Source organism: Uloborus diversus, chromosome 2 (genome assembly GCF_026930045.1).
Source record: "Uloborus diversus isolate 005 chromosome 2, Udiv.v.3.1, whole genome shotgun sequence".
Taxonomy (NCBI): domain Eukaryota; kingdom Metazoa; phylum Arthropoda; class Arachnida; order Araneae; family Uloboridae; genus Uloborus; species Uloborus diversus.
The window spans coordinates 20,889,334-20,914,136 of NC_072732.1; the positions used below are offsets into that span (position 1 = coordinate 20,889,334).

At 31.1% G+C, this 24,803-nt stretch overlaps 1 protein-coding gene across 1 annotated transcript in view; it reads left to right on the forward strand.

Moving 5' to 3' along the window:
- The window catches only part of LOC129217771 (peroxisomal acyl-coenzyme A oxidase 1-like), a gene marked incomplete at its 5' end in the record, with an annotated part of 35,297 nt that overhangs the window by 6,849 nt on the left and 3,645 nt on the right, over positions 1-24,803 (forward strand). The window contains 10 exon segments of the mRNA XM_054852115.1: positions 279-386; positions 714-833; positions 6,194-6,309; positions 8,431-8,600; positions 10,414-10,576; positions 13,187-13,377; positions 17,305-17,457; positions 18,576-18,681; positions 20,018-20,164; positions 23,495-23,698. Of these exon segments, the coding sequence (XP_054708090.1) occupies positions 279-386; positions 714-833; positions 6,194-6,309; positions 8,431-8,600; positions 10,414-10,576; positions 13,187-13,377; positions 17,305-17,457; positions 18,576-18,681; positions 20,018-20,164; positions 23,495-23,698 (1,478 nt within the window).

Below are 24,803 nucleotides of genomic sequence, written 5' to 3' on the forward strand. Positions count from 1 at the left end.
CAAAATGTACTAACATGTATCTATTGATGAGTAGTGCAAAAAAAAAAAACACTTTGGCTAAGTTTTATACCATTAATCGCCACAGTATTGCATACAAATTAAATGTCTTTCTTCTTCCATTGAGAAGAAAAAACAATTACGTCATATTAACATAAATGCCAAACTAATTTAATTAGTTTAGAATGTTGCATCTTATATATTCCCAACAACTTTTATATTGAAAATAGAAAACTTTTAATTTTTTTGACTATAATAATTTTTTGTGTTCATTATAATAGGTACATTCCTTCGGGGGCTAGAGACAACAGCAACCTACGATCCACATACAGAAGAATTTGTCATCAATTCACCTACTCTGTCATCTGTTAAATGGTGGCCCGGCAGTTGTGAGTTTTTCATCAAAATAACTTCAATTCTTGAGTTTCATTATCTTTATATATTAATGCATGAAAGGAATTCTTTCAGTACCATTTTCTGCTCTGTTTGTCAACCGATAATTACCAGCAATTTAAAAATCATTGTATTTAATATTTCAAATATTTTAAAATTTATTGAAAAATGTCAAAGCATTGAGAGTGAAATTAGACTTGAAACATGAAAATTCTAATAAAATTAATCAGTTCCTTGGAAGTCTTTGTTAAATGATGCATTGCACAGTTTGTCAATAAAGAATATATATTTTCCTGATAAAAACAGCATTTATTTTCTTACAGTGGGAAAAACAGCCAACTTTGCCATTGTATTAGCTCAGCTTCACACAAAAGGTAAAAATTATGGACTTCATCCATTCATGGTGCAGATTCGGAGCAGGGATAATCATCAACCATTGCGAGGTAAGTTTAAAAGAGGGAACTTTTGAATGCAGTCAGAAAATGATTCAAGTTGTTGTAAACTGTCATTTCCCTAAAGTAGTCGAATGTTTAGTTGTAGCTTGCTTTTATACAAGTGTTGCTCAAAGTTTACTTTGGAAGCACACATGTTTAATTTTGTGTACTACCTGTAAGTTTCAAGTATTTCATGCTTTATTCACTTTTATTCCTATCTCAAACACCTTTCCTGTCCCATCATGTCCAACAGCATATCACAGGGCTGTTCCGTCTTATGAAATTCATGAGTGATTAGTGAGAATTATTTAACAAATTTAAAAGGTTCACAAATATTATTCAAATACCTTCCTACAATGGTTTCAATTTAGTTTTAAACACTAAAGTAAAATAGACAGTATAGCTGGACAAATACATTATGTTAAATCCATCATTAAAAGCAATTATTAAAAAAAAAAAAATCTATCCAGAATAATATGAGAAAATATAATGTTGCCCCCCCCCCCCCCATGCAGCTATAGCATAATTTAAGCTTTGAGCATGATATTGTAATAATAATCTTTGATTAAAAAGTAATAGATTTTTATTTTGTATTACAATTGCATGCAGACTTCTAATATCATTCCAATAGTAATTGATGCTAATACTTTTGTATTGTTTTAAGCATGATTATCTACTGTTTTATAATATAGATTGTGAAACCTAATGGAACTTTTGTCCATAAAAAGTTATAAGGTGGACATCAATTCTAATTGTAGTACATTTTATTTTCCTGTAAGTTTACTTTTAAAGAACATGAAAGTCTTCTGTAATAGTAAACTACATTTATTCTGCACAAGATCAGTTTTTCAAATCTGTGATCATATGAAAAATATTATTTTCTTTCTGTGTCAATGTTTTAATTTTAAGACTTATCTTAGTAAATTGTAATACTTAAATTGAACAAAGAATTGTAAAATTTTGAACTAATTACTTATACAGCATTTATTTTAATACAAATATTTAATGCTGTTGACAATGATGTAGTACCAGAAAAAAAAAGACTGTGTGGGCTAATTCACCAAAAGATACCGTGGTTTGAAGCAATTTACAGGGTTCGTACAGGTCATGGAAATCCTGGAAAGTCATGGAAAAAAAATAAGCAAATTTCAGATCTGGAAAAGTCATGGAAAATTGAAATTTTCATTGAAAGTCATGGAAATTTATTTCAAGTCATGGAAAAATGTCCTGAACAAAGAGAAAGTAACAGTAACTAAAGGAGCATTAGAAATCTTGAGTGATTTAACAGTATAGTACATAAAAAGCTATTAAAAGTGGAAAATTGAACGATCCCAAAATCAAATCTGAATTTTGAAATCTCATTGCATCCACTTCTGTCGCAGCCGCTTGCCTTTTTTTGCGATGTGATTCTACTGTCTGGACATCACTTATTTTGACTTTACTGTTATTTTCAACACTTCTTATGTTTCATATTCTATGGTAGCGAAATTTCACGTTCTTAGTTTTGCCACGCCCACTCAAAAAAAAAGCAATTCAATTGCATCCGAGTTCCATTCCATCACTCTTAAGAACTTTATTATTAAATTTATCAGAGTTTATCTTCATTTGTTGAAGGTTTTAGAAAATAAAGGTCTTTATTCAGGCTATAGAATACGGAAAAAGAGGAATTCTAATACTCCAAAACAATAGTGCCCAACATACGGTCCGCAAAACTAATCCATGTGACCCACTGCTACGTTCAATGTCAGGAATCAAAAATTTTCTGGAATTTCTGTTTCTATTAATTTATATGTATTTGAAAATGTGCAATTAAGTAAACAAAACAAGTATACTTTTGAATCAGAAGATTGATTCATTACTAAATGGTTTTTTCAAAAAAGATCTGATTTAGAAACATAAAAGACTAAACTATGTGGCTTTACTTTAAAGAATCAAAATACTGTCAAGTAACGTGGATGATTAAATGCACTGTTGACAATAAAAGGCAACTTTTGAAGCAAATTTATTGAAACTTAGTGGTGACTCTTTGTCCCATTCAATATTATTCTGCCTGTTTATAAATAAAATATCCGACATTTAAGCCTCATCAAATTCATTTCCCTGTATTTTTACTTTTACTTAAACTTATATGATGAAGACAAATAAGAATAGTTTAGTTTTTTAGGTGTACACTTATATTTTTCCCATTACGAGTAAGTGCTTCAATGAGGCTGTGGCATTCATGTATACGTTTCACTCATGCTCATTTCCAAAAATTATCAAGTTAGAGATTAAATAGTGCTGTTCTTTTCGAGTAACGAGGTCATGAAAATTTTCATCGAAGTCATGAAAAAGTCTTGGAAAGGTCATGGAATTTTTTCATCCAAATAGAGTATGAACCCTGAATTTATCATACAGGGTTCGTACGCTCCTTCAAAACTCCTCCAATACTCTTTCTTCCAGGAAATTTTTTGAAGAGCCCTTCAAACTCCTTCATTTTGGTTTTAACTCCTTCAAAACTCCTTCTTTTTTAGTTCATGACGACATAATTTTCCTCTATGACAGTAACCTAAAATACTTCCATCGACAACTTAACATCGTCACAAGGCAAAGGTATATGGACGATTTTGATGTAGTAATTGCGTATATTGTTTTCAAAAGATGTGATTTACAATTTGATCATTGTTAAATCATAAAAGTTGAAGGTGAGAATATTATTAGATGACAAAGACATTTCATAATTGTAGTAAATCATGCTTAAATGGTGCTTGGCTATTTTTTCAAGTTTTATGATTATTGCTTTTCCCTCCCAAACTCTCCGCAGCAAAAGTCAATTTGTCTAGTTATTATTTAAATATTTAAAAATGAATCGGTTGATGTACTATTATTAAGTGATTGTGTTTAAAGAAACAATTGTTTAGTAAATCGCAGTTATTGTACAAGTGATGTCGGGGGAGACGAGTTCATGAAATTGTGACAAGGGGAAGAGAGAAGGTGGCAAAAAGCGAAATTACACAGTTATTATAATAATATGACATGTGACAAGAGGAGTAATAAGGTGAAGTGTGACACTTAGTGACAAAGGGGAAGGGGGTCAAACATGTTGAGAAAAAGTGCGACATCATTAAAGGATAGCCCATTACTACTCCTTCAAAATCTCAGTTTACTCCTTCATTTTATTAATGAAATTGAGTACGAACCCTGTCTTACAATTCTAATATTTTTATAGCCAAAAAAACCCCAGGTATTTAGGGTGTAACACATGTGGGACAAGCGTCCTTGCCCCCAAAATACCGAATTGGCTTTTGATTGAAAATTAATGAATAGGAAAGTAAAATTAATTCACTTTTAGTGTATTTATTTTAAATTATTTATGTTTTAGAGTAAAACTACATTTTGAAATCATTGTAAATTGACTCACCATAAAGAATAAATAGCTTCAAGGTCCAAATAATGTAAAATTAATATCAGTAGTAAAATCTTTGTTCTTGGTAGACTAAGATTTTGTGAAAAGAAATGGTTCTATTTCTTCACAAATTATGTTTTAATTTTGAAAATTCTTAAGTTGTTTTTTAGGAGAGTAAAATGATTTTTTATTCATTGATAAATTACTTCTGTGTTATTAAATCAGATCAAATGCATTAAGCAAATTAGGTCAATAAATGTTATTATTCGTTCAAATCTAGTGGAGTTTAAATCAGGTTTTCAAACTGAGCAACTTTTGGATTTCAGTTGCTGGATACTTAATTACTGCAAAAAAAAAAAAAAAAAAAAAAAACGCTAAAATATGAGAACTTTTGCATGTGATTGAAAATCATACAATTTTTATGTTTAATAAAAAGTGTTTCTAAGTTGATTTATTTGCTGTTTCGGATTTCAAATTCAGACTGTTAAAGGGAAAAAAAATAAGTTCTGCAAATGGGCTGATCATAGTTTGATTCCTTGGTTCTTAATTTTTTAATCTGAAATGCGGTTTTCACGTCCAAAAAGGTCTGCATTTTTTTTTTTTTTCTTGATTTCTGCAAATGCTGAGAAAACAATTTCTCATTGATATGAAGTTGGGATAGACAAGATGTAATTAAGTGCTTTCTGTGCTAAAACAGGATACCTCCCCCCCCCTGACCAAATTATTTTGTTTTGCAGTGTTTATTTTTGCAATGATAAAATAGCTCCTGTTTGCTTGAAACTTATGTTATTGACTGTTTATTATTATGATTATTTATGAGTGTTACTAAAGGACTATAGTTGTTCCTGATTAATAATTTGCTTACAATTAAATTCAATCCAAATGATGAAATGATAGATAAGTAGAAGGTTTATAAAAATGTAAGCATAAAAAAGTGAAGCCTGTCACATGGCTATAGCAAAGCATAGCATCACATAAAAATAATTACGATGGGCTATAAAGACAAATTAAACCTTAAAATTAAGACTTAAGTATGAATGAATGCCTTATGTTTAACATTAACTATTAGTCATAGGTAGAAAATTTCTCAAAATGTAAGCCTAAAAGATTCAAGTCTGTCATAAGGCTACAGTAAAGCATAGCAGGGCATAAAAATAATTATGATTGCTTTAAACTCAAATTATATTTAGGCAAACAACACCTTAAAATAAAGTTAAAAAATTGCTTTATTATTTTCCCCAAATTCCTGTGTACTTACCTGTGCTCACAGGATTTGTTAATATCTCACTGAAATTGCAAGGCTAAAATATATTCAAATTATTCAAATATAGTCTTAGGAAATGAATTAAAAATGAAAATACAACAGAGAGAAGGGATCAAAAACATATCAATGCTAAAACAGATGTAATAGTTGCATAGACCTTCTGACACATCCAAAATTAAAAAAATAATGACTTAGTTCATCTGTTTTGTGGATTTTTTTTTCCATTTAAATGGTCTTACTTAATAGATGACTTTATTTAAAAACTAGACATTAATTTTTTATGTCCAACAATAATGATGAGTGAATAAGCGCTAGTTTTAAGTATCTTATTAACAATCTACATTCATAACATTTGACATTTTCCATCTTAAGTGTTTCATAACATTTAATTATAAATTTTTTTGTTTACTTTTCAAATCTTGTTTGAATTTTAAACATTTGTGAATTTCAAGTTGACGAATTTGAGAGAGTCGACTGTGTTGGAATTTAATCAAAATAAATTTGTTTTGTCCCACCCTACTGTTCATACAACTTCTAAAAATTAAAGCTTTTTTGTAAAAAAAAGTGCAAATGAATGTACAAAAAATTTAAATAATGGAATGTGTGGATGGAGTTCAAAATTTTAGCCATTTCTACATATGTTTATGATGCTATGTTACCTTTCAATAAATCTATATTCCACAACTCATAGACTGAAATTCAATGGATTTTTACTTCCAGGAATTACAGTGGGAGAAATAGGACCTAAAGTTGGTTTCAGAGCTTCTGACAATGGATTCCTAAAATTAGATAATGTTCGAATTCCTAGAGAGAATATGCTGATGAAAAATGCTCAGGTATTTTTTAAATGTTTTTTTTTTTAAATGTGTGACTTGATTATTGCTTCCATAATCTACTTATTTTAGGTGTCTTTGCCTAAATACACAGTAAGAATTTAAAACTTCCTTATAACTGGCCCTAATTTAACAAATTAATCAGCCCTAGTTTTTGGAACCCAGATTTTAAGAAGAAATCAGACATACTTGACTGGTACAGTATTCAGTCTGTTTTTCACTTTTAATTACCATACCTCATTTAAAGCAAGCAATGTTTTTGCAATCGTTAAAATTTCTAATGGTTACCTCTTTATTAAAAAACTCCCTCAAGATTCCAATATCAGCCAAATGTTAATGATGAGTAAAAAATCTGATGAAGTGATGGTGCCTTTTCTTTTTATTTTGTGGAATGCACTTCTTCCACAGATATTGTGTTTAAAGTAAGGTAAAGAAAAATAATGAAAACAAAGATGATTGAGAATGAAGCATTTTAAGCTGAATTACTGAACACTTCCAGTATAAAATAAATAAATACCTTTGTGCTGAATAGTAAAGTCAGACCAAACAACGTAAGTAGAAGCACAAATTTGTAACACGTGTCTGCTGTAATTTACAAATTTGTGCTTCTACTTACGTTGTTTGGTCTGACTTTACTTCCAGTATACTTTGGCTTTTGAGTGCTCAAAAAGAAAAAAAAAAAAAAAAAAACTTAAAATGTTTTTCAAACCTTTTAAGTTTTGCAAGGGAGGGGTGCAAAGGAAAATACTTCTTAGGGCATAAGTATTCTTGGAAAAACAATAATACAAAAAAAGAACAAGATAGTTTGAGACAAGTTAACCAATTTCTTTCTTACTGCGCAATAATAATAATAATAATAATAATAATAATAATAATAATAAGCAGAATAGAATTTTTTAAATTTTTTGCACAAACCTGTATTTTTCTTAACGGAAAAGAGGTTGAATCTTAGTAAATCAGGGTTCGTACGCTCCTTCAAAACTCCTCCAATACTCCTTCATTTAGGAAATTTTCTTGAAGGGCCCATCAAACTCCTTCATTTTGGTTTTAACTCCTTCAAAACTCCTTCTTTTTTAGATCAAGACTACGTAATCTTCCTCTATGACATTAACTTAAAATACTTGGAGCGACAACTTAACTTCGCCATAAGGGCGATTTCAATTCAGTAATTTCATATATATATTTTTTTTTTCATAAAGATGTGATTTATAAATTGAGCATAGAAGTTGTAAAAGTTGAAGGTGAAAACATTAGATGGGTAAAACATTTCATAAAAGAAGTAAAACATGCTTAAATGGTGCTTGGCAATTTGTTCAAGTTTTATTATTATTGTTTCTCCCTCCACCACACTCTCAGCAGTAAAAGTCAGTTTGTTTAATTATTATTTAAATATTTAAAAATACTTTAGTAGATGTACTGTGTTAAGTGATTGTGTTTAAAAAAACCAATTGTTTAGTAAATTGTAGTTAGGTAGTTAGTAAAAAGGGTCATCCACTAGTAATGTTGTGCCTTGAGGGGGAGACTGGTTCATGAAATTGAGACAAGGGGAAGATAGAAGGTGGCAAACAATGACATCACACTGTTATTATAACAAGATGTTTAAAAAATATGACATGTGGCAAGAGGAGGAGTAAGGTGAAGTGTGACACTTTGTGACAAAGCGAGAAGGGGTCAAATACGTTGAAAAAAGTGCGACATCATTTAAGGACAGCACGTTAGTACTCCTTCAAAATCTCATTTTACTCCTTCGAAACTCCTCCAAAACTCCTTCGTTTTATTTCTGAAATTGAGTACGAACCCTGTAAATTTCACCCTTAGATTCTTTTCTGAATACCAAAGTGGCTGATTTGATATTTTTTAAAAACTTTTTACGAAAGCAATGTTAGGTCTTTTGTCACATTATGATATAAATTAAAATCAAAATTTCTTTTAAGTTTTTGTAGTTAACATTTCTTGTTAAGCTGCTTGACAGAAAAGAAAGACGGCAGAAAGATTTGAAATTATATACCTGTGTAATGTGAGATTCGTTTTGGAACTTTGACATGCAAACCTTTTTAAAAGTTTTGTTGTTAACTTGCCTAGAAAATGATCATATTTTGATATTGTTAAAACGTTACTTTGCAGGTCACAGTGGATGGAGAATATGTAAAACCAAAAAGCGATAAACTGAATTATGGGACCATGGTTTTTGTACGAGTCCTTATTCTGGACATGGTAGCCTACAATGTTGCAAGAGCTGCTACAATTGCTATTCGTTACAGTGCAGTTCGCAGACAAGCACAGATTCTGCCCAAGTAAGATATATCTTGCTAGCTTAGAATAAAAGCTTTAATTTTATGTTTTGTTCTTAAGTTTTATTTCTCACAAGAAATCAGCTTTGGTGACTGCTTTAACAAATTTGGCTACAGTATAACAATTGTTTTAATCTATGTCTTTGGGCTTCTAATATTTATTTGCAGCTATCTGTCTATGTGTCTGTTCATCTCTATAACTTTCGGTTTTTGTGTATTTATCTTTGTATCTTTCTCTGTGTGTATTTGTGTACATATCTGTATCAAAATATACTGGGTGTCTACAAATTAGGGTGTTCAATTTTAAATGTTCAGACCTTCCCCAAATATAAAATGAAGTTAACAAGTTTAAAGTTGGACTAGTACTAATTTTTCCTAATTTTCAGCTGCTAATTATTTTCCTGCACATGCTACAGATTTTCCTTATGCTTATTTTCAAAGAAAAAATGCCAGAGGTTTAATTTTTCAACAGGATAGCATGCCTTGTTGCTACTACCACGGAGTTAAATCTTACCATAGTGCTGAGGTGACGTTAAATCTTGCCCCAGTTCTGACGTGACATTAAATCTTACCTCAATGCTGAGGTACCAGTTAGAAGTGATTGTGGAGGTGCACTACGATCACTAGATCACTGCAATCAATTTGATCCATAGAAACATGCTGAGAAATATGCTACAAAAACTGATTTACTAAAGCGGCATTTGCAAAGTAACGAATGGAGGTTGCCACAAACATTTGTGATGGTGGCATACTTGGACTGCTTCCCTGTCTTTTTAGAATACAGTCAAACCTCCATATATCGAAGTAACAAATTGCCGGAAAAAAATTCGATATACAGAAATTTCGATGTGTGGAAACAATCTTATTTTATCATAAAAATCTCCTAAACGATTGAAATTAAAGCTAATTTTCATGTATAAAACATAACTACTAATTTATACGAGCATCGGATTAAATAAAAATTAATAATAAAAAATTAACAGAAATTACATTTTTGCTCCTTCATACATCTTCATTCTTCGGCAATTCAACTTGATACGCAACATTAGGGGATTTTCGTTTTGACAATGTAATCGAGAGAAGAGTAAAAAATCAATCTACTTAACTTGAATGATTTTTACTGAAGCTGAAAAGACTAGGAATGATAATGAACAGACAAATGGGATAGCTTGAAACTACAGTGCTACTGGTTACAACTAAGACTTGAAATAAACTTGAGGAAATTGAAGAACTCAAGAACGGAACAACGACCTATCTACACACCCCTCAACTCCAGATTCCTTATGAGTTTTGTAGCAACCTTTAGTGATCATAATTTTCTTCTGTAACCTTCATTTTTCATAAGACAAAGTCTTAAATAGAAAAAAAAATCTATGAATGTCTCGAAATTTTTTTCGATATAAAGAAGCAATTTTTATATGTAATAAGCATAGAAGTTGGCTGGGATTTTGATATATAAAAAATTTTGATCTGTGGAAGTTCAATATATAGAGGTTCGACTGTACTTACATTTTTTCCCTGGGAATTACTTTCAATAAGTTATTCTATTTGGCCAACTAATTTGTGTACACCATATGTTTAACCTCCTATATCCTTTGAACATGGTGCAAAATAACACTTTATCTTGAATTCTTTTCTTAGAAATGAGTTTCAACAAATAATGAATTACATTTACATGTTGTTTAAATTATTTTTTGTCGTAATTTATTTTTCTGAAAAGTCGAAATTTACTCTAATTTTACCACTCCAATGTATGGCAAAAAAAATGTGGGCGGTTTAATTTTTGAATACATTTTTTCTTGCTTTTGCTTTTCAGTGAACCTGAAGTTCAAATTTTAGATTACCAAGCCCAACAATATAAACTTTTACCCATGATTGCGTTCAGCCATGCTTGCAAAGCAACTTTTATTTCGCTGATGGATACGTATAAAATTGCTACTCAAGATATGGAGAAAGGAGATTTAGCCACATTACCAGAAGTATGTATAAATGACTTAATGACTTATTCGGTATATATATCTATAAAACACATAGTCAACATTATCCGCTTTTTTGTGAGAGACTTCAATTTTATGGCAGGGCAGTTGTTACATGAAACATTCTACCAACGTTAAACTAGTGTACTCTGCTGTGGAATAGTGAAATATGTTTTGCATCTACACTATTTTTATCAGTCCTTGATCTCGGGAAAAAAAATTAATAAGATTTACTGGAAACTAACTTATACAATTTTGTTATCCCATGTATTGTTTTTCAAAGCTTTAGGGTATCATTATATTTATTTTATGATACAAATCAGTTATAAAATTAAATCATTAAGAGCCAGTTTTTATAAGAATCGGGCAGAAGTGGGGTGTTTGGATATACACCATTTTTGATTTCGCTCAAATTTTATGGTGGATTCTCATAAAGATTTTAGAAGACATGTATTTTTTCTTTTCCCTCAAAAAATTTTTTGGGGACCTGTAAAAATTCGTAAAGTATAGCCCTACGTAGAGGTTTTTCCAAATCAGAGTTTTTTAAAATTCGAATATTTCTGTGTATTGAACATATGCCAAAAAAATCCTTGAGCTGACAATATGACATTTAGTACCTAAATTGAAATATATGACCTTCAGTGGACCCTGGCAGGGGTGGCTAAACTGGGCCGAAGAAAGTGAAAATGTGTCATGTTTGAGGCCTCCTGGTTCCATGCACTGAGGGTCCACCAAGGTTTTTGTACTTAATGTGTGTAATAATATACATAAATTATTCAATACCCACATTAGTTGTTTGGCTCACCCTCTGGGCTGACGAAAATTGGCGGTTTTTCTATTGAAAAATTCTAAAAAGTGGAGTTTTTACTACCCTTTATCTCAGTGCACTGAGGGTCAGTATAGAACTGGATATCTGCATTTTAAACAAAGCAGCTATAACACTTTTTTCCATTTAAAAAAAAATCTTTAACCGCTTTTGAACAGGAAAAAAAAAAAAAACTAAATACATCATATTGAAAAAAAAAAAAGTTTGTTTTTCCCCTGTTGCCAAAAAATAATTTTATAAATGAATCAATGTACTTTCCAAAATAAATAAAAACAATAAAATGTCCACTTAAAGAAATAATTTTCACTGCCAAAAAAAATCTTCTGTTCATTTCTTAATGTAGGAACATAAAGGACTTCGAGTTTATCCGCAGAAAACTGAATACATATATTAAAACATATCATATTAACAATAATTATTTCACAGTTAAAACCATGGCTGTGGAGTCTGAGTCAGTCTCATTTTGGGATAAAAGAGTCAAATTCAGGAGGCAAAGTATTTAATTCAAAGGCTCGGAGTTGGAATCGGGTCATTTCCCTTAGAGTACGCAACACTGCCAATGTTTGCAGATGCGAAATTGGACTTATTTTGGGATAAAGGAGTCAGAGTTGAATATCCAAGCATCAGAGTCGGTCATTTTTCCTCCGGGTATAAATTTTTGCCACAACTACGAAGTCGGAATCCGACTAATTGTCGGGCACAGGAGTCTGGAGTCAGGTGCCCCAAACTTGTCGGAGTTGGGAGTTTGTCGTCGAGCTATTTCCAACAAAATTTGTTTGAAGTAAATCCGCCCTCAAGTGCGGGGAATCTACATTGACTTTAAGTTTACCCCTAGACGCTAATATTTAAGGATTTAATCTGTTCAAAATTGAACGGAAAATTGTTCAAATCAAATATATATATATATATATATATATATATATACACATGTTTTTCATCAAAAGCTTTTTCCTACAAGTTTGAAGCAAATTCGCCTCTAAGTTAGGAATTGCCTTAAATTTCCCCAGAGGTGCTAATGTTAAGTGTTTTTGAACTGTCCAAAATTGAACGAAAAATAGTTCAAATCAAAAAGTGAAATATTGGAATGAGGTGTCCTCACTGAGATCTTTCAAACAAAAAAAAAATGTTCAATTCGGACAATTCACTCAAAAGTTGTTAGGGGGGACAGACCGACCGTCAGACATTTTTTCCCATCTCAATACCCTACTTTCCAATTTTTATTTTTCGATATCTATTTATTTATTAATTTTTTTTTTACTTTTTTGTTTTTTGCAATATTATCAAGATGCATTAAGCCTTTTTTCATGCTTTTTTCTTCTTTCTCCGACTTTTACTGGGAAAGTTGGCTAACAAACATTAAATGCGACAAAAACCTAAATTCGTGTAACATAAAATTGGGGTTTCACTGTAATTACATTTCACGAAAAAAATTTTTGTGTAATAAAATTTTCATCTAACTACACTCTTTTCATCAATAAAACAATGGAAAACTAAAGATATTTAAACGCTTTTTCAGCTATACTCTATCTTTGATAGCTTGTTTTGCACTCTATGTGTAACAAATATAATTAAAACGTTTCTTCCAAAAGTTTAGTTTTGTGTAAACTTAAATAGGCTTCTCTTTTATCTCGCTCTTGTTAATAAATCCTACCAATCTAAAGTATTGAATTTAAAAAAATTGAGAAGCAGACTTCAAAAAAAAAGAAGTTAAAAAATTGATCAATATAGTTGTCATATTTCACTATGCTTGACGCTTTTGTGAATTAGTTCTTTTCATAATTTTTCAGCTTCACGCAACATCATCTGGCCTTAAAGCGTTATGTACAGATGTTGGAAGCGCATCCATTGAAGTGTGTCGTCGTGCATGTGGGGGCCACGGCTATTTGATGATAAGTGGCATACATCGACTGTATGCCACTACAGTGGCTGCTTGTACTTACGAAGGGGAAAATACAGTACTATACCTGCAGACAGCAAGGTGAGTTGTACCACTCTTAATATATGCTTTCCTCATGTATAATGGATTTGTGAAATTTCAGTGTTTCCCAAAAAACTAAATAAATAATTGAATAAACATCTTGACCTTTTACATAGGAAATCCCCCCCCCCCCCTAATTTTTACTTTGTTCCTTGCCAAACCTGTGACTGAGTAATTACTTTTTTTACTCTCTTCTCTTATTCTTTTCATTCATATTCAAAATTATCTTTATGTATTGAAAAACAATGTGATTTTTTTTTTTTTTTAAATTTCCAATGTCAGGCTACAAATGCTTGACCAACAATAATGTTATTCAGTGGTGAAGTACCAAATCAATACAACCCCCATTTTTACAATTGAATCTCATCTATCGTTCTTGTGCCTTCTTCAAAAGTTATGTTTGAATATTGATGTTTGTAGAATTTTTTTTTTCTTTTTAGTGCAACTGATAGTTATTTGAATGGTAGTTGGATTGTTTTCTTGGAATTTTGCTTTGAAGTCCTGTTTTTTTCTTCAAATGTTTTTGAATGTTATTTGTTCCTTGTAGTGTGTAAATATACTTAAGGAGCTACTTTTGGGTATCACAAAATGTTTGTATCATGTTTGTATCATGTTTGTCATATAATACTCTATTTAAAAAAACATATATCAAAGGTGCCTAACTGTTTTAGCAATGTTCACTGGTCTTGAATGAACACCAATATGGTTTCATCAATCATCCATTAGTTCCATTTCTTTCTAATATACATTTCAATAAAGGCTATTTCCATGCCAAAGTACACCCAATGGTTAAATTAATAAAAAAAACTTTGTTTAAAATGTTTCTTCATTTATTAATAGCAAATAGATTAAATTTCACATTCTCTATGCGAAAATTGCTTTTATGTTTTGCATTTGGAAACAAACTAGCATCAAAATGACATTTGTAAACATGTGTTGCTGCACACGAAGTTGATCATTTTTATAAAGATCTTTTTCACATATATGATAAGTTGATGTATATTATATTAGTATTTTTTAAAAGTGTTTTTGCAGTACTTTAAAGATGCATGCCATTTTTTCCAATAATAAATTAAACATAGTCAAATTTTTCATTTTTGAATAAGCCTAATGCATGTAGTGTGAGTCACACAAAACATAGAAATTTTATTTTTCTTAAATAATGCCTATAGTTTCAGCTCTAATAATTTTTTATTTTCTTTTTGTAACTTAATGTCAATACGTTTTCACAATTCATTTGATACAATTTTGAATACTGTTAGAAATATAAATATAAATGTGTGTGTAGTGTGAGTCACAGTTTTGGTTTTGTTTTGCGAGTTTTTACACTTTGATGACGAAAGTCGTCATTAAAATTATAAAATTCATACAAACTAATAATATGAATGTGATTGCAAAAGATACTATGGCTAAAACTGCATCCCTATGTAAAAGAGAGCAAAGAAAAAGGCTTAAGAAATCTGGGAAATATTTAGATTTTCACAAAGCTGAGACAGATCGTCAACGAATAAACTTTATTTGGGTGCCCCAATAGAAGGAAAGTTTCAACGACAATTTTCTACCACTAGCCATGGCAAAGGTGCAATCGTTAGCTTAGATGGTACTCTGAAGCGACGAGTGAGGGAGGAAGCCCTATCAATGAAAATTGACCCCCATTTTGCAAAAGAGTTCACGCAAATGGCTGCAGAGATTTGTCCGAATATTCACTCCATATATGTTCCACAGGAGTTGATAACATCCAAAATGTCTTATCATGATAATCTGTGGGCACTAAATGGGATTGAAATCAAGCCGATTCCTAAAACAAGGAGGATGCATTGGGAAAGTATTCCCATACAAGCTAAAAATTTCGTTGATATCAGAGATGAATAAAAATTTATTTAATTTCACAAATGGGTGCTTTGAAGAACCAGAAGACGTACAAAAGATACATGAAGAATCTTCAAATTTGTTTGTTGGGGACTGGTTTCTTGTTCCTTTTTTTGGAAAAAGACAAGTAAAGTATTTTGCTGGTCAAGTTATTGGCAAGCCAAGCACACATATGGAAAAGCTCCCTAATATTTTAAAATAGATTATATTGACAAATCTTGCATATTTTTCTTAATTTTGAACTTTCTAGATACGTAAATAGCACAAGTTTTTTTTTTTTTAATTTTGCTAAAGAGGAAGATATCCAAAGATATAAACATCACCAAAATATCACTTCCTTTTGCATGTAGTGTGAGTCACATTTGCATTTTAACACTTCCAACTGTCATGTAAAGCTTTTAGTGAATAATAATAGGTTGAATAGTTTGTTTCAATGCTAATTAGTAATGCTGAGAAAAAAATAGGCGATAATTCTTTAATAAGCTTGAGATGAAAGGAGATTTGTATCTTAAAATTATCAATTTGTTGTGTGAGTCACACATGGAATTAACCTGAAGTAAGAAATAACATTAAAAAGCACAAATTGCAGATTACTGCAGACACGTGTTTCAGCGTTACAAGGAACACCTTTTTCAATGCAAAAAGCAATGAGCTTATGGATGAAAAGATGAAAATAGCGGATTAACCAATACAAATGAGAAAATTCTAAACAAATAAAGGACCAATAGGAATGCAAACAAAGGGCAGGAGCTCTCTCACAGGCACAGTAAAGCCCAAAGAAAGAATTCAATTGGACAAAGATTAAGCCAAAGCTAAAACAAAAAGAAGATGTCAATAACTGTGAACCGCAAGAAAGGAAAAGCTGAATGGAAGAAAAAACATCAGGAAATGAAATTAGAAAAAAAAAAAAAAATTTTGGAAAAGAAAAAAATAAAGATAAAAAGAAGAAAAGAGGGGAAATGTCAACCCCTGACAAAAAAAGTTAAAAATAAACAAAGCAAGATAGATAAAAACGAATGGAAAAATAAAAATAAAAAAATATGCAAAAAAGAAAAAAAAATTAAAGCAAATTGTTAAACTCAAATTTTTATTTACTTATTTTTCTTTCCAAACTATGATCACCCAGAAACAGTTAGCAAGAAATTGAAAGCAATAAGTCATTCATTACTGAAAGTTATTAAAACCACAATTAATGTGATTAATGCTAAGAAATAAGCAGCCCAAACAGATTGCATACTGCATAATAAAAGTTCCAATCACATAATTTTTGAGTAATTAAAATTTGTATTGAGGGAAGTGTTACGATTACAGACCATTGTATCATTTTCTGCTTGAGTTTGATAACTATTTTTTTCGTTGCACAGTAAAATTTTATTAAAAGTTTCTTCCGGCAACTGAAACACATTTTGCAAAATCTCATAGGAATTGGTTTGGAATGCTTTCAAAACATTCATATCCTTCAATTTAACAAAGAAAAAACAAAGCCTTGCTGCTATCATTGGGTAGTGAATCAGATTCACCACCCAAAACAACGCGACCTGTGGTCCGACAGAGGGGAGAAAACGTCATCGAACTAGTTCTACAGAAGTGAAGGAAGATTGGTTTTTCAACTTTCAATCAAATCATGACATCAGCGCGAACTGGTTCCGAGTCCAAGAGGCGGGAGATTTGGGCCCTTGGTGGATTCTGTGACCACAATAGATTTATTGGTCCATCTATTCGAAATTTTTAGTTTTTATTTTTCTGAAATAAATAAATCCTCCCTGTGAAAATATCACTTTTCAAGCGATCAATATTTTTTTATGAAACTGGAAAGTGAGGGGGACCAAATATGCCCCTTTAACTTTTGGAAGCGAGGGGAACTTGTTGCTACATAAATTGTTGTTTCCCAAGACAATATTTAAAAAAATAAAGTCCTTATTTTATTCTTGTTACATTGCTAAAAAAATATTTATCTTATAACTCTGCAATGCTGGGTTTCGAATAAATTTTTATTGTTTTCTTATCATTCACAATAATATAAATATATATATATGTATAAATATATCATTTTTGTAGATATTTACATAAGGTTTTGAAAGGACAGCAACCAGTTACAAGAAACTCTATATTTGGATACATTTTAGATGGAAATAAAATGGCACCAAAGACATTGAGTGACCCTCCGACCTTAGATGAATTGGTTGCTTGCTACTGTGCAGCTGCCCAAAAGTGAGTAATTTAGATATTTTAAATTTAAATCACAATTTTTGGTTGTTTATATCATAAGCATTGAATTTGAAAATAGAACAAGTTTTTTTTTTTTTAATCGGCTTCTTTCTCTACCTATAATTTTAAGGATGCTAAAATTTTATTCTGTCATTGCATTGTTCTCTTTCTTATTTACCTTTAAAGACATCTAGTGTTCAAGTCATCTTTATAAATAATATGTTCTCTTATATTTCATTTACCAACCAATACATTGATAATATATGAGGCAGTGAGAAGCAAAGTAATGTAAGTGGACATTTCCAAATTTTGATCAAAACGCATTTAAAGATAAGGTCCTAGGTAGGTTTTCATTGAAAAGTTTTTCTAAATCATGCTGTATCTCAAAACCTACCAGCGCAACTAGAACTATATCTTGCCCCAAGACAGAAGAGAGGTTCACCTACCATTTGTACTGGTTATCTCCAAATTTTTAATTTTGCCACTTAATTTTGCTTTTCACTACGTCATATGACATATTTGTCCCAAAATTTTAATGAAGTAGAACCCTGACCAAACTGTATATTTAAAGCACAAAGATATAAGTCAATCATTTCTGTTATGATGATTCTTTGGTGGGTGGCAGTTTTGATTTTCGAGAGAGATTCGGACAGTCAGGTTCGTACAATGTTCATCCTAAAAAAAAAATTTAACAAATAAGACAAGGTAGATTTTTATAACAACCTGGAAAAACCTCTACAATGTGTGTAAAACACTTCTTTACTTTTGATTTTACTATTATTTTTAATCACTCAGAGTTATTAATTGAATTTTTTTCATGCTTTGTTAAGTTACATTGACATTGACAAACCAAAATTTCCAGCTGGTAACCTACTTTGGTTAGGTCCCCAAAAGTGCTTTTTATCCTTCCATTAGTATGAAATTATGTGCTTAGTCATATGTATAGTTTTTTTTTTTTTTTTACTGGCAAATAATTTACCAATTAATCCAGAAAAACTAGAATGTTGTATCTTTAATATTCAATTTCATGACGTTTAACTCGTAATTATTATTACATTCATGTTTAATGTGTTTAGTGTACATCCTTTCTAAGAGCATACTACATTGCACTTATATTACAGGATGGTTTTTAAAGCAGCTGCAAGAGTGCAGCACTTTGTTGATGGTGGAAAAGTTCAGGAAATTGCTTGGAATCTCAGCCATGTGGACCTCATATCTTGTGCAAAAGTATTGTTCTTAAATCAGTTTTTAGATTCCAAATAAAGCATAAATTATCAGTGTCTGGAATTGTTACGTTTTTAAGTGTATTTAACATGCTGTATTATTTAAATGTTATTTGCTAATCGTTCTATTGCTTGTTTATGTTTTTGCAAATTTGAATGTTGTGTGAATATCACTCTAGAAAATTGCCTATAGTAATTCTCCTTCTTGTATTTGGTCCTTTTTTTATTTCTGAACAAAAAAATTCTGTTTTATAAACTTTTATGTTCATTTAAAGGAGAAAGCCAGTTTGGGAGGCTGAAATTTTAGTTTTTTTCATGATTTTTTCGTGACAGGAAAGAAATAATCAGAATTTTTTTAACTTGGGGAATATTTTATTCATCTTTTGAAATACACCTGGGAATTTTTTCAAGTCATTTCCACCAGAAATAGCGGAGTTAGAAGCTGCTGTCCATGGGCAGTTGCTATCAGAGCTTGTTACTAGTGGGCATTACAGGAGCCACAATTTTTATCTGCAATTATTACAATTTTTCTTTCTCGTAAGCATATTTCCTGGGAATATGAACCTAATTGTGATCAAAAAAGTTGAAAAATGTATGTTTTTGAGGTTTTTGAGTGACAGTCATGTTTTTCTTCCTTTTTTTTCACGTTTCTGGCATTAAAAAATATTTTTTTTTAAATAATATCATCAAAGAGTTAGGTTCATATAAAGTATAAATGAATAAAGAATATTCACACAATTTTTCGGAACGATTGGTCAATAACTCTTTGAGCTAAAGTGCTCACCAGTTGAAAAAAAGTTGTTTCGAGAAAAACACGTTTGAGAGAAAAAAACTGCTGTGAAAATTTTCAAATCTCCACAGTCACTTTAAGTGCTCATAGCATCGGAACTAATCAGAATTTTTCACTGAAATTTTGGCATCATATTCTTGAGCAGTTTTACCAACATTTTATGAACATAAAAAAGGTGGATTTTTTGACCTGTCTAAACTGGTTTCACCCTTTAAAAGCCTCCCCCTATGAGATAAATAAATACCTTTGTGCTGAACAGTAAAGTAAGAAATAACAACGTCAAAAAAGCAATGGTGCAATTTGTGCTTTTTTGAGATTGTCATTTCTTACTTCATCCCCCTATGGTTTACATCTTTGTGATCTTTTGTGTGTCATTTCCTCTTGTTTCCTTTTTTTTAACTAGCTTTGATCAAAAAAAAAAACATTATTGTGATATTATTTTTCCTACTTGTATATTTAGGTCATTTTAATCATGCTAAAATCCTATACATATTAATAATTGTGAAGTGTAAATTTGGTAAGGAAACGTTTCTCCTTTTCTTGTTTTTAGGCACATGTTCAGTACTATATTGCGCAAAAATATGTGAATTGGGTGAAAAAGAGCACAGTATCAAAGAATTTAAAGGATGTTCTTGTACAACTGTGCTACCTCCACCTTTTGAAGAACATATGCGAACAGCCTGGGTTATTTATGATGGTAAGTTTTATTTTCATAACTTGTTCACATGCTTATTTCATGTTATATTACAAAACTCCTGCAAGAAATTATTTTTTATTTTTGTATCATAAATAGGTCTAAGTTATTGATGAACTTTTAACTGAAGACATTATTTGTGGTTTGAATCAACCCAACAGACGTTTTTTAAAAATTATTATTATGCATTTTAATGGATAGGGGAAGCTGCTGTACCCACGGATGGTTGTACCTATAGACGTTGGTTGGGAAATTCCAGGTATCGTCAAGAGGGTTCCTAATTGGGGTTCAATGTGTGTCACAACCCTCTCTAATACCCCAGAAAGTTTCAACGCTATCAAACGAATATTTAAGGTCCTATCACATTTTTTCGGTTTTAGTAGGATCTAAGTAAAAAAACACTAACAATTTCATTTTTTTTACTCCGTCGTGGATTGTATTATTCATTTTTGTTGTAGGTATCATGATTCCCTATATTTTGAAGGTTTTGTTTCTGATTTTTAATGTTGTAAAACTGTGGTCCTGTCGATGTGACTGCCTTGCAAAACCAAAATGGCATACCTTTGTACCCAAGGACACACAACTATGTGTACCCACGGACAGCAATTTGTAGTCTCCTTGGGTCACACCTGCGTCTTTTTACAATGTGAAGTACCTCAAAATAGTGCCTTGTCATCAACATCCAAAATTTGCTTTTAACAATGATGATGAGTTTGAAGTAAGACTTGAAAATATAGTGTTGAAGTAACCCCCACACCTGTTGTAGGATCTACACACCGTCAATCCCACTTATTATTATTTGAAGTCGACTTTTCTTGATTTTTGTTGGTTTAATCTAAACTGAGTTTTTTTGTAATGGGTTAATTTTGGTTAAAGGTTTCAATTTGCATATAAATTGAAGTTATTATGTAAGTACATAGAGCCATACTATCATGAGTTATTTTTTGGTTTAAAAACATATTAATTATTCATAACATAATTAACTCTCTTAAGACTTTAGAGAGTTCATTGACGATAAAAATTAAGGAAAATTAAAAAAAGAAAAAATTTTCGATTAATTTTCAAAGTTTAATTTTTGTTGGATATGTTATTTAATGTTATTTTCAATGGATGTTTGAAGTACAGTTGGCTCTCTGTTTAACGACTTTCAAGGGACCACAAAAAATCGTCCTTAAGTAGAAAGCGTCCTTAAATAGAATGCTTTTAACACTACAGTGGACCATCTGGGACCGTGAAAAGCCGTCGTTAAATAGAGAAAGTCGTTAAATAGAGAGTCGTTAAACAGAGAGCCAACTGTATTTCAATATAAAATGGCTTATGAAAATGCATTGAGTATAAATTAGTTCCTCAGACCAATTTATATATTATTGTTTTATATGTCTATGGGTACAAAGGCACTTGTCCGCAGGGCGAACGGGTTTCTGTACCCACGGACAAAAAAGATGGTTTTTAAGATTTTTTTTTTTTGAGGTTGAAAGCTTTGAGATTTTCACCTGACAAAAATTGCCATATTGGATGATAAGTTGTAGTATCTGCCAGAAAAGTTTTCAGATCGACTATCCATTCCCAGAGACCAGCAAAAATTGAAAAGTAAATTACGTCCATGGGTACAGCAGCTTCCCTTAGCGTAAGGGGTGCTGTGTTTTACACTATCCTTTGATATTTTTTATGCATACTGCCCAAAGTCTATGTACGCTAATGCAAAGAATCGTCAGAAAATTAAGAATCTTTTTTAATTGCTCTTAATGTACACACAAGTCTACAATGTATAACTAGCTGGCCCGCTCAAAGCATCCCCCCTCATAGGATTTTCTGATTTTAATGCAACCTCGAGATGCTATAAACCAGAGTGTCTTGCATTTGCAGACCGATAAAATCTTGTGAATTTTTTTATGAACCGGTGAGGTTTTTTTCCCCTTTTTTTTCTTTTTTTATTCCTTGCAAAAAAATAAATAATAAAACTTTCAACTTGTTAAACACTTGTGGAAAAACTTCGCGAACGACTGACTGTTTTGTCTTTTTTTAAATAATAAATGATTTGATAAATACAGAAGAAAACTTTACTTGGTGTTAAAAAACTGTTGCAAAATATATTTAAATGTTTAAAGTAAAAAAAGTAATTATTGTAATTGTTATACACAAGTAAAGGACATTTCTGAAACATCATAGAGAACTATGAAAACAAATCACAAAATTTGTGTACAAGATGTTGTATATAGGGGTATTGGGTTCTGTAGGAGGGTGCCAACCTTAGCCTCCAAAGGGCGCAAAAAAAAAAAAAAAAAAGGCCAAAAAAAAAGAGGGAAAAAAAAGCGATGGTACAAAGGTTACGGGTTTAAAGAAAAGAAATAAAGCGAATTGAAGTTGCACAGGTCTGTGTTAGCGCAAAAATAAAAAGGGAAATTACACAGAAAAAAATTCATGAATTAATTTTAAAAAAAGCTTGATGGCACATTGCCCCGCTAGCCAGTCCAGCCCTGGTTGTATAGAATATATCATTTTTGCTTCCTTTTTTTTTTTTTTTTTTTTTTTGAGGTGAACAAGCAAAATCTAAGGGACCGGTTTAAGTTTTCTGCATTTCTGTGGACCGCTACTAGTCTGGCAGACCACCGGTTGAGAATTACTGCTATGGATTAAAGCAATGCTTAGTAAGGCAGTAAAATTAATTGAAATTTACGACAGAACTGTTTCTCAGAGTCCTGCTATGAACTTATTTTTCATAATAATGAAAAGTTGACTTAGAATTCTGCCAAATGAAAAAACCTAAGTTTTTGACCTGGATTTTGAATTCTCACCCTTCCTCTTATTAGCACAATGCTGTATCCAACTGAGCAAACATGTCTTCACTTTTGAATGCTATTCTTGGAGTAATGTGTAATAAAAAACGGAAAAAAAAATTTATTGACAAAAAAAATTTTTTTAGACCGTAAGCTTTTTTTAGTCATTAGTTGGCATGATAAACTCGAAAATGAGAATTAACTCTATAATCATGGAATTTGATTTTTATAAAAGGAAGATCTTGCCATAGCGACAGAAAGACAAGCTGGAAAAATAATATATAAGATTTGATACGGAATAAAGGTAAAACAATCATTAGCATAATACAACATGGATCAACCTTCAGCAATTGTCATTTTTTTCACTTTGCTTTTTTTTTTTTGTGTGTGTGTTGTATTTTGTCTTGTCTTTTTATGTATCAATTTTTAAAATGTAATCATTATTTTGTGATTCTCTGGTATTATTTTTAAATCTTCTCAGTCAGATGTTCCAAGTAAAGCATTAATAGATTATAAAGTTTCTATATGACTAATTAGTTCTCAATACTCATTACAGGTTGGTCTCAAAGAAGAGCAATTGAACAAAATGAATGACTACATGTTAGAGATGCTGACTCTGCTTCGACCCAATGCAGTGGCTTTAGTGGATGCTTTTGATTTCCACGACATGGTGCTTAGCAGTGCTCTAGGGTGCTATGATGGAAATGTTTATGAAAGACTCTATGAATGGGCTCAGAAAACACCAATGAATCAAAAACAGGTAACAAAACTTTATATTACACTGCATGTGGTGTTTTTAGACAGTGCAAGTGTTTTTTACTCACAAGTTTCTTTAGGTATTATCAATAACCTGAAACCTAATTGATACTGAAAAAAAATAAAAAAGACAATTTTTATGCTTCTGTATTTTTTCAGCAAATTAAATATATGCACCATTAATTGCACGGAAAAATAATACTTCAAAAAGTATTTTTTGGTTTTGTGATTATTTAACTAATATTCAATGTTATATAAATTGCATTGGTATAACTTGATTGATACAAGTGAAAGCAATTATGATATTAATGTTCTATGATTGCATGGTATAACGTAAAATGAAATAACAGGAAGAATGAAACAGCTCTTGAGAATTATTTCAAGTTTATGTCAAATCAATGCAGAAAAGTGATTTTCCCCCCACACAACTCTGAAATTTATTTATAATTTTAAGTTTTTTTAAAACTAGACCTATATTTAAAGCATGTTAAAGCAAACTTTGCCTTCACATTTGAGGCAGTGAGAAGCAAAGAGATGCAAGTGGCAAATTTAAAAATATGGAGATAACCAGTACACATGGTAGGTGAACCTCTCCTCTATCTTGGGGCAAGAGATGGTACTAGTAGCCCTGGTAGTTGCTGCTATACAGGTTGATTTAGAAAAAAAATTTCAATGAAAGCCTACCTAGGAGCTATCTTTTAAACGTATTTTACTCAGAACGTGAAAATGTCCACTTGTATCCCTTTGCTTCTCACTGCCTCATTTACACATTGCAGTAAATAAAAGCCACTGCAACAATGAGAAATATTTTTAAAAATTATTATTATTATTTTTTTTTACTATTTGTGATTTTTAGTTTTTTTTCCTCCTCTATTCTCAGTTAATTTTATGCTGGGATACTCTATAGTTCATCAAACAAAAAAAAGGGCTACTAAATTCATGCAATACATGGGTTATTAAGAGCTGAAATGAAATTTGCAATTAATACTGAAGAAGAGATCAGGACAATCCTTATCCTTTTTTTGACAAACTCTCCCGGAGGATATGGAGCAGGTGGGGGGATTTAAAGATCTATCCCCCCTCTCAACTCAGAAAATTTCCTCAAAAAA